The following is a 10,551-nucleotide window of genomic DNA, read 5'->3' as shown; positions in this document are numbered from 1 at the left end:
TGCTGGTGGGGAGAAACAAAGGGATAGTCCCGCTGTACCTGGCTGCCTCTGGGTTGGGCTCATTGTGTTTCCAGTCTCCTGGGCTCTCACGGTGACTGTCTGTGGTGGGGTACGCTTGTTCTTCATAAGCTGGAGCGATCCTGGCCAGGGAGGAAAAAGCCTGTTAGCAGCTTCAGCACTTGTGTCGGAACCTGTCCAGTGTGGTGATAACATCAGGATTACATTGGTTTCTGAATTCACTAGCCAAGAAATGAGCATCTGTAATGCTTTTGAGCAGGGCAACAGGGGGAACACAAGATGTGTGAGGTGGCAGCGAAGCACGCCTGGGCCCCTGGCTGCGTACCTCTCCTGGCATGGGGCAGGTTCATTTGCACCCCGGGTCTCTGGAGCAGTGATGCTGCTTTCCCTAGGTAGAGAGCTGGACCTGCCAAGAGAGAAGACCATTAGAGCCTGCAGAAATGCCACTGCACGTAGAATTACTGTAGGATGTAGATGCAACCCCTGGTGAATCTCCTGCCTCAGGAGAAGTACGATATCCCCACATGGGAACCTGCCAGATAATCACAGAATCATTTAGGTTGGGAAAGGTCTTTAAGACCATCAAGTCCAACCATTAACCCAGCACTGCCATCCCACCACTAAACCATTCCCTAAGCACCCCATCTAGATGTCTAATCCAATGAAATGTGTTAAAAAAAAAAAAAAAAAAAAAAAAAAAGAAGGAAATGCAGATCTCTTAAAAAATAAGGCTGGAAGGAAAGAAAAAGAAAGCTCCTGATGAGCAATCAATTACCTGTTTACTCTTTCCAAACTTGGTATTTTGACTCTGGTCACTTAGTTACGACCATTACAGGTTATCCAGCACCTCTACGTTACAGTTCAGGTGCCAAGAGCATAAGCTGGCCTCATTTGGGTACCATCTCAGAAGCACATCCACTAGATAAACCCCGTGCAGAGCCACCCTGGATTTACACCTGCCTACATTAACTTAGGGACAAGTTTGTTTGCTTTTTCTACCTGGTTTTGTATGTTTGTGCACACCAACCCTTGTGGGAATTCTGACATCCTGCAGAAAATCTGAAGCTGGCTTGGATTCCTGAACCAAAACTGCATTTAATTAGACTCTAAGAAATGAATTCTCAGAATGCTTTCAGAGATCCCACCCCGAAACGTTAAGGCTGATGGAAGAGGAGGCAGCCTTTACACTTCACTTGCTACCAGTTGAGGGCTTCCCTTCACAAGCATTAATCTGATCCCTGCAAGTTTACTGAGGGGGCAAGCCAGAAGAAAACGATTGGTACAGTCACCCAAGTGAAAGCAAGACCAATTTATTTTTATTCCTTTGTAGCAAAGGTAAATACCTTAAATTCTTACTTCTGGCAAAACACCAACGTTCACTGAGCTACAGATCCCTGCTCAGGTTGGGATATTCTAAGTGCCTAAAGAAGACGTGTTTGTCCAGGAGCTCAGACTCAACATCGATGTACTGAAAAGAGCAGGAGACAACTCCCAAGTCCCTCAGTGGAGCGATGCTGCAGAAGCACCCCTGACTGCTCCCCTGGTTGCTTATTGGCATATGTCTCTGGAGGCAGTCTCTGCTTCCAAATTTAAGGTCTAGGCAGCAACTCCTGGGCAGTCCAGCTAGACAGTGTTTGATGCCTGCAGCTAATGAGGATGGTTTCTCACAGGCTTTCATGGTAAAAGGTTCACTCAGTAGAAGTAGCACTAGAATCGGGCACAAAAGGGGAGCCTGGGAGGAGGGAAAAGACACAAAAGGAATTAACCCTCATCCTACTGGAAAAGGCCGGGGGGTAATTCCTTACCTGGTCATGCTGGGTTCATGTTCAGCATGTTCCTTCGACCTGGGAGGCTCTGGGTGGACATCATGGTCAGGAGGTTCTCGTCCCTTCTCAGTATGGTTGGTTGAGTCTGAAAACCTAAAATAAAGATCTGTGCTTAAGGCACTGGAGAAAAAACATGCCGGGGTGGGTAGAAAACCAGTCCCTAGACAGGAGTCGGCAGGCAGAGAGCTGGAGATGCTGTTTGGCTAGAGCTATTCCAAAGCGCTCCGGGACCAGATCTGATGGGAATCACACCTACAAGTCCCATTCTAGCTTGCAGGATTGCAGCTAAAGGCCTTTCAGCCAAGATCGTTGCAGAAGGAAAACGTTAATCACAGGAGAAAGCACTCGTGTCAGAATTCCTTGGACTGACAGATGCTTCTACCACCTCAGGACACACTCATGCGTGATTTCACAGCATTCATAAACACTTGGACAGCACTTGCTGAGACCTCTGGGCAGCAGAAGCTACTGCCTGCCACCACAGTACTGAGGGAACCATGCTGATGCCGAAGGACCTGTGTCACATGCTGTCAGAGCAGACACTGTCTCTCGGACTTCACACCCTGTGTGAGTCTTATCCAGCTGGCTTTTCCCACCAGTACAGGTGGGATTGCCTGCTGCAATTACAGGGTCCTCACCCCTGGGTGCAAAGCACAGGAGCTGTTCTGTGGTCTCAGTTACGTTGGGAACAGAATAAGACATGAAGAAGTATGAAGTGAATAGATACCATGGGTGAGTCCTACTGACCACTTACCCTTCTTGGATCAGCTCTGGTTTGTAGTCAGCCAAGGCCCACGTGCTCTCATGCCCCCCTTCTCTAGGGGCGTTCCCCTCTTTGAAATCTTGGGAAGACCTGGCAAAGGAAAAGAAACCCCTCTCATGGCTGCCAGGCATGAACACCTGAAAGCTCAGTTCATAGAATCATAGAATCATAGAATGTTTTGGGTTGGAAGGGACCCCTAGAGGTCATCTAGTCCTACCCCCCTGCAGTGAGCAGGGACACCGCTAACAGGTTGCTCAGAGCCCTGTCCAACCTGGCCTTGAATGTTTCCAGGGATGGGGCCTCCACTACCTCTCTGGGCAACCTGTTCCAGTGTTTCACCACCCTCATTGTAAAGAATTTCTTCCTTATATCCAGTCTAAACCTACCCTGCTTCAGTTTAAAACCATTACCCCTTGTCCTGTCACAGCCGGCCCTACTAAAAAGATTTTCCCCATCTTTCCTATAGGCCCCCTTTAGGTACTGAAAAGCCGCAACCAGGTCTCCCCGCAGCCTTCTCCTCTCCAGGCTGAACAAGCCCAACTCCCTCAGCCTGTCCTCATAGGAGAGGTGCTCCAGCCCCCGGATCATTTTTGTGGCCCCAGTTCAATGTATACTGAGAAGAATGGAAGTCTCAAGGCACAAGGCAGCAGACATCTCTGCCCAGACTCATAAGCCCGGGACAGGGGGAGCTGAAGGGAGATCAGAGCCGACCTGTGCCACATCCCGCAAGGCTAGGAGCTGCTGGGATGGAACTGGGCAACGTTAAATGCGTTTGCTGTGTGGTTACTCTTCAGTGAACATGGGAGGAAATTTACTACTTCAATGGATGCTGGAGAGAGGAGCAGTTTAGAGCTGCTTAGACAAATGGCCCTTATTATGCTGCTGTTCTCATGCTTGGTATTTCCTGAGCCATCGGTATTTCCAAGGCTTTCAACAAGGAGAAAGAACTTCTTAGCAAACGAGGGGTTAGCGCCCCAGGTCCTTACATTGCTTCATTCCAGTAAGGCTTGCTGTACGCTGGGACCTCGGGACTCGCGTATCTGCTCTCCTGGGAGCTGCTTCTCTGCTCGTAGCCCAGGACAGGTCTGATGATCAAAGAAAGGCCCATTACAGCTTTAACCACTGGCACATGAATCGTTGCACGATTTGTCTCTACCATTCACTGTACCACCCCAGGATTTTTCTCTAGGGACCATATTTAGACTATAGTTGCATTTCAGTGTATTTCAGCCGCCTTTCAGCTCCCTTGCTGCCACTCCAGCATCACCGTGGCATTTCTCTGGATTATCAGCGAATGAGAAGGTATTGACTGAACCCCACCAAGCACACAAGCACCAGGAGAAGAAAAACAGCTGGGGTGCTTGGCTCCTATTAAAGAAGATGGAGGAGGGATACAACGCAAACCTCTTGGTTTATTTTGCAAGCTGTGCTTTAAACCTCAGCACAGTTGCCTTCATCCTTGGGAGAAACGCTGTGAAAAGAAGCCTCTTTCTGTACCTGCCCATTCAGATTCCCCCGAACCCTCAGTATTACTCATACGCCCACCAAATTTACCCCACTCTTACCCTTTAAAGGAGTATTCTGTGTCCTCTAGGTGCACAGGGGCTCTCTCAGTAGGAGGAGAAGGGATATCAGCCTGCAAGCTAGACCTGTCAAAAAAGGGAAGGAATCTACAGCTTAATAGCTTGCCAAAGGCTTCAGGGGGGACTTGTACGAAATAACAACACTGCACTTTATATGAGACCAGAAAACAGAAAGCAATTTTCTCAGAGAACTGTTCTTCCTTCATAAAAAAAACCATTTTCACTATCTCTAATCAAGAAGAATAGAGGCTGTTAGTGGAACTAACGCAGTTACTTGGCCTCAGTTGGCACACATCTTGGCTGGATACGTGACTTTTCTGGCCTGTCGCAGGATTGTGCACGTGGGACAAAGCACAGTATCACTTTGGGGAAGACGTTCCTACAGTACTAGCAGCAGCTCTGGGTCTTGGCTTTTACACCATCCCACTGGGAACCTTGTGATCCTCCTCACCTCAGCTGGCGGGTTTGAAGACATCGTTTTCCCACCTCAAGCCCGTTGATAAGCCAATACACGGAGTCAAGTCTTAAAATAATGGACTAAAGTAAGCGAATTCAGGGAGATAAGCGTGTTTGATGTCAACAGCAGCAATTCTGTCTGATTCTGTGCCTCTGACATTGTCAGGGGAGCAAGCACGCTCTAAAAAGCACGTGGAATGGAGGCACTTTGAGATCAATGCTAAAAGCAATGATAAAGCTGCTGTATCTTTTGGAGGTATTTTGGAGGTATTTAAAAGAAGGATAGATGAGGTGCTTAGGGACATGGTTTAGTGGTGGGATGGCAGGGTTAGGTTAAAGGTTGGACTCGATGATCTTAAAGGTCTTTTCCAACCAAAGTGATTCTATGATTCTATGTTCTACTCCCAGGCTGCTTCTGTAGAAAGAAGTTAATGTGTAACAGTGAACAGAAAGAACTCTGGTCCCACTGTTTAGCCACCTAGGATTTCCTGGCTCCCCTTGCTTTATGGCCCAACCTGGATTCTGCTTCCAACTATTCTGGATGAGTTACTTATTCTCTCCCCACCAGTCTGCCCTCTGCAAGCAGCACTGTGAGTACCAGCACCAGGTCCTGACCTTGCAGGTTCAGACTTCGCCTCATCCAAGCAGCAAGAGGTCTCGTACTGATGGTGCAGCATGTCTGTAGGATCTGCAGGTCTGTCCCTGCAAACGGAGTTGGACCTGGTAAAAGAGGGAATTTTGTGGGTCACGGAAGGAAGCTTGGCAAGTTGGAGAACAGAGCAAGAAGCAAAAATACCAAACATGAGATTTTCCCGCCTCAAACGTAACATCTTTTCCTCTTTCCTGCTTAGCTCGGAAAATTTCCTGCAGCAGACCCGAAGGCCAGAGACACAAATCCAAGCAACTCACACACTGGTGCAACGAAAGAGGCTGAAAGATCTCGGTCCACCTTGAGCCGATCGATCAGGTCCAACCCCCCCCTTTGCAAGTGCATGCAGGTGTTGCTTCCCAGAACATATTTGTTGGGGCAGTACGAGGTCAGGAGAAGACTCCTCTCACTCAAAAATCAAAAAGTAAAAGTGACTTTTACACTGGTAATTGCTTTATACTTACTTTGGTGGGTAATATCCATTGTTGGCTTCTGTGTGCTCAGGATAACTGAAACGGAGAGACACCAACTTCAGAAAGCATCTTTGGTTTGGTTAATGTTCTACAATCACTTTCTTATTCATTTAATAAAAGAGAGAGGAGGAAATCCCTAAAACTTCCCAGAGATGTTCCTCAGTATATTTCTACAGGAAAAATGGCAAGAAGCTTTGGGGAAATTCAGCGTGTACGAAGCACAAAGGAGCATTTAGCAACTCTCATCAACATATGACAGATGCCAGTGGTATGGAGTCATCTGGAAATTCATGCCAGGACTCTTCCAAAAGCAGTGGGATGTCCTACAGCCCACAGCTGCAACACAGGCACCTCCATCTGCACGCACAGAAGGGAAGGAACGGCCCTGACATCCTCTGGCTTGTCTCGGGGGAGCTGACAAAACGGGGAACTTCAGGTGTATGAAAAATCGTACGTTCCTGTTTTCTTGTCTCCAGGCTGCGGGCAGCCAACAGCCCACGAGCCAACAGCTCCAACTGAACTTCTCCTCTTCTGCAGACCACAGGGGCAAAGCCTTTCCTCCCTCACTTCCACTTTCTCAGGCAGGACAGAAGCACAGCCACTGCTCTTTGCAGTTTGCAACTTTGTGAATCTCTACATTTTTTTTTCCCGGCGAGGGTGCAGACTCCCTAGAAAAGCTGTGAAACGGGCTGCCACAGAGACCACCACACGCCTCCGTAGAACAGGCAGGAACAGGGCTGGTTTAGTCACCCTCAGCAGGTCGCTGAGAAGTATCCTCAGACTCACAGAGGTTTCTGGATCAAATTAAATGGGTGTTCTCCAGAGAGCGAGGTGTGCCCCCAGCGAGGTGCGCTGACAGGGGGGAAGAGCAGCATGGTGCGGAGCCCAGGCTAAGGAGACCCCCTGGCTACCAGCTTGGTTGTGTGCCAGAAAGGCTGGTGCCCACGGGAGGGGCAAGATCCTGGCAAGGACAGGTCCTGGGGGGCGGGGGGCAGGCGATTCCCATACACATAGAGGGTGAGCTGAGCGGCGACGGTGGATTTCGTTTGGGCATTTGGAGACAACAACCAGCTCAGCTACACCGTGCTGCCTGTGGTTATGGGATCCTTAACTACTTTCCACAATACCTTAGAGTCAGGACATAACTTTTCCTTGACACTGAACCTTCTGGGTTGCCAGACAGTTTACAGGATGTGCAATTTCCTTTTGTATTTGGGGGTTTGTTTTGGGGGTTTTTTTTTGGGGTGGGGGTGGGGTGGGGTCTCTTGTTGCAAAAGTAAATAGGTAGGTGGAGGCTGGACACCTAGAGAGACCCTCTCTATACCGTAAAAGAAAAAAATAAATTATATTCCAGAATTGGTTTACATTTGGGAATAAACCCAGAAAAATGCAGAAATAACCCACAAAAGTGATTAGTTTTTGTATCATAGAAAGAAAAAACCTGGAACAAAATATCAAACAATTTTACCGAAGAGGATAGTGTTTTCTTTTTTTCCCCCCTTTTCAATTAAAATTTTAGAGAAACTGCTGCAGTTCTGCAAAGCACAGATAGAAATGTGTTTTCCCATCAGTAAATACCCACTCAGAGTTTCCAGGTGGCTCAAGAGCAGGAGTTTAGGATTTGCACAATGCTCAGATGTCAATAAAGGAATTTCACACTAACTCTACCTTCCATTCGTGGAAACCACGGTTGCTCTGGGGGCCGGTTCGTCCCAGGGGAGCAGCTCAGACTTTTCCTTCAGAGGTTTGTCGCTAGAAAAAGGAAAATGCCAGTGACATATGACCTGCCATCATTTATATAGTATCATCCCAGAACAGTCTACCAACATTTAGTTAGGGGGAGCACAAAATGGGGCCAGCTCAATATATCAGGATAGGAAGGGCCAACCTTCAGAGTACAGCGGGCCTGACTGCTGTTCATGGGTCTTCTTCCTTCCCTGCCAATTATTCTCTCTCTCCAGTTTGAGGTGGCTTAAGTAATGAGGCATCCTCTAATTTCTCTGGGAGACTGACTCACAATTAGGAACAGCTATGTGACCCAAATGACCCCAAGCACAATGAGCGCGTTGTAATCAGGCTGTCCCTGCAATGGCATAAGGGTATATTTACAGGCCTCAGTTGAATGACCATGACAGTAGTCCAGCCTCTACCTTTTCTCAAGCATTCCAGACTTTGCTTCAGCCTGAGATATTGGTTAGGGAACATTTCTAGCTTTATCTTCACTGATGGAGGTGGCAAGTGCGTTGCAATTAACTGTATATGCTACAGAAACTCATTTGGTGACCCCAAGCCTTCTACAGCTGCTGAAGGGCAACAGAGGGAAAGGCAAGGCCGCGTGTACAGCTCTGCCTACTTCAGTCTAGACACAGCCAAAAATTCAGAGTGGTAACACTGAGAACGGAAAGAGCCCTGCTAATACGGGGTACGTTTTAAAAACCTGAAATGCCCCTGTGTACAGTTCAGAGGATAAAGACTGCTGGATATAAGTGTACGAGGAGGGGGTGATCGCTCTCAGGAGGGCCAGAAGCTTCCCTGCCCACAACTGCAAGTTCCCTGTCTCACCTGTGCAGCTACATGGTGCCAGAGCTCTGCCCCTTCATGTGCCTGGCACCTGTACCCATGCCTTTAGGCTTCCAATCAGTTCCTTCTCTCTTAGTTTTGCCTCCATACACCAGAGCTTTTTATACTTTCCCGTTGTTCAGCCACCCCTTCAGACTTCCTACAGGGTGCAGAGGACCAGAACCAACCTTAGCAGGAGCCACCAGCCACTGAGGCTCAACACAGCCCTTGTAGGTGGAAGGAGCTCCCCAGGGAACGGCAGCAAGAGGGCAATTGGAGTGGTAAAAAACCCAAATGCATGGAGTAGACTCTTTAGGGACTGAGCCAGAGAGGAGAATCCTTGAGGGAGGTGAAGGAGGAGCAGAGAAAGCTGACGAGTTGTGGCCGAGCCAGCAGATGATGCTCTTGGAGTGCAGCCCAGGAGCGTAACTGGAGAGATCCCATCTGTTTGAGACCACTAGCAGGTATATGCTATTTCTGAGCAAAAAGCAGGCTTACGCCTTATGTTCAGCAGCACAGATCAGCCTTTCTCAACTTCTTACCCGTTCTCATGCTGTGACACAGCTTCAGACGAGGATTTCCCATTAGGGTCTTGGCTGTTTTCACCATTTCTGCAAGCAAAACAGCAAGAACGATTAGGTAGGGAGATGAGGGGACACAATGAGAGGCACAGGAACTGTACGGCAAGGTGCTTGTGGGAAGTGTGCTACGTATGGTGCAGGGATTGGATTAAAATGAAACCCCGATCTGTTTAGGAGATAGAAAGGTCTGAAGTTTTTGGGCTCATATTCTCATCAGGAAGAACTGAGTAACGTTCAAGCCGTGGGAGGCCCACAGCTTCCATCTGGGTTTGTTTCCTCCCAGATTGCTAATACTCTTGTAAAGTGCTGCTTTCTTAAATTCGATGGCTAATGCTTTTGTAAAGTGCTGTTTTCTCAGGTTCCCTATGCTATAGTATGTATTGTTTCATGACTGCACTGTGTCCAGAACAATCCTGTGTATCTGGGAAAGCACCACCAAGCAGAGCGAAACTCCCCAGTGCAGCGTGCCCCTTGCTGTCCTCAGCGGAGCTTCAGGATGATGCCAGGCCAGCAGACCTACCTGATTCCAGCAGAAGTGGAGATTCTCGCTGGAGTTTCACTCGAGGATGTGGTTGTTTGGCTCTTACTGCCTGTTTTGGGGCTGCAAGAGAAGGCAAAGGAAAAAAGCTGTCAGTCCTGAGCAAACCAGCTCCCCACTCCTGCTGGCCAAAATTTTCCTGCATTGAACTGTTCCTTTCTGTGAATACATAAAATAGAAAACAAACACGGCTGTTCTCAATACATTTGCCTACAAAGTTGTCGTATCAGAAGCAATTCTTAAATCCGAAATGCTGATATTGGCAGGAACATTCACCTTCTTCCAATGACACACAAAGAATAAAAGTAACAGAACAAGGCCAGTAACTGAAGCGCTGTTTGCAGTGCTGGGGAAAACCATTTCAACACTTTTTATACTATAGTCATGAATTCAATCAATCAAAGTTGAAAGCAACTGAAAATTATTCCACTACACATATTTAGCAAGAAAGGGTTCAGCACGTTGGGTTTTTTCCATTCAGGTTTGGAGCACTTCTGTCAGCCCATTAACAGATCCTTGCAGGACACAACACGGATTTCAGACACAAAGAAAAGTCTCCCATGTACAAAGCTGACAAATTTGCTTCATTTCACCTCCCAGAGTAGTGCCCGCAGAATTCTCTGACCTACAGCTCCTTGTGGATGGATGCAGCTGCAAAAGGCATCCAAGACATCCTGGCGGTGCTATAAAACTGACCTGGAGGGAGATGCTGCTGTAGTCTTTGGCTCATTCCAGGAAGACCCAGCGGTTCTTCTTAGCCCGTTAGTACTGACAAAAAAAAAAAAAGAACACCAAGAAGTAACAAAGCATTGAAGACAGAAGATTTTTTAGGTGCCTTCTCCTGTGGGGGGACACATCCTGCTCTCTGCCCCACAGCTCTGACGCATGCTCCCTGGGCAGCGAGGCCAAACCCTGCTGTGCAAGGGCTCGCACACACAGTTGTCCCTATGCACCGCTGCACTGATGTGACCAGCATCTGCCTTTCTGCTGAAATACTCGGTCTTTAGAATCACAGAATGGTTTGGGTGGGAAGGGACCCCTAGAAGTCACCCAGCCCAACCCCCCTGCAGGAGCAGGGACACCGCTAACCACATCAGGTTGCTCA

General features: G+C 48.1%; 1 protein-coding gene across 1 annotated transcript in view; it reads right to left on the bottom strand.

The window, feature by feature from the left end:
* The window catches only part of ZNF185 (zinc finger protein 185 with LIM domain), a 32,419-nt gene that overhangs the window by 8,369 nt on the left and 13,499 nt on the right, over positions 1-10,551 (bottom strand). Inside the window, exons 11-22 of the mRNA XM_035896161.1 lie at positions 10,143-10,214; positions 9,429-9,509; positions 8,870-8,938; positions 7,437-7,520; positions 5,760-5,804; positions 5,262-5,348; positions 4,173-4,256; positions 3,594-3,692; positions 2,599-2,697; positions 1,824-1,937; positions 344-424; positions 39-140 (exon numbers count right to left, since the gene is read on the bottom strand). Coding sequence (XP_035752054.1) covers positions 39-140; positions 344-424; positions 1,824-1,937; positions 2,599-2,697; positions 3,594-3,692; positions 4,173-4,256; positions 5,262-5,348; positions 5,760-5,804; positions 7,437-7,520; positions 8,870-8,938; positions 9,429-9,509; positions 10,143-10,214 — 1,017 coding nt within the window. The remainder of the gene's footprint in view (positions 1-38; positions 141-343; positions 425-1,823; positions 1,938-2,598; positions 2,698-3,593; positions 3,693-4,172; positions 4,257-5,261; positions 5,349-5,759; positions 5,805-7,436; positions 7,521-8,869; positions 8,939-9,428; positions 9,510-10,142; positions 10,215-10,551) is intronic.

This window comes from Egretta garzetta, unplaced genomic scaffold (genome assembly GCF_000687185.1).
Source record: "Egretta garzetta isolate BGI_Z169 unplaced genomic scaffold, ASM68718v1 scaffold226, whole genome shotgun sequence".
NCBI classification, from domain to species: domain Eukaryota; kingdom Metazoa; phylum Chordata; class Aves; order Pelecaniformes; family Ardeidae; genus Egretta; species Egretta garzetta.
Note: the sequence above shows the minus strand (reverse complement) of the source record. Positions and strands in the feature narration are given on the sequence as shown.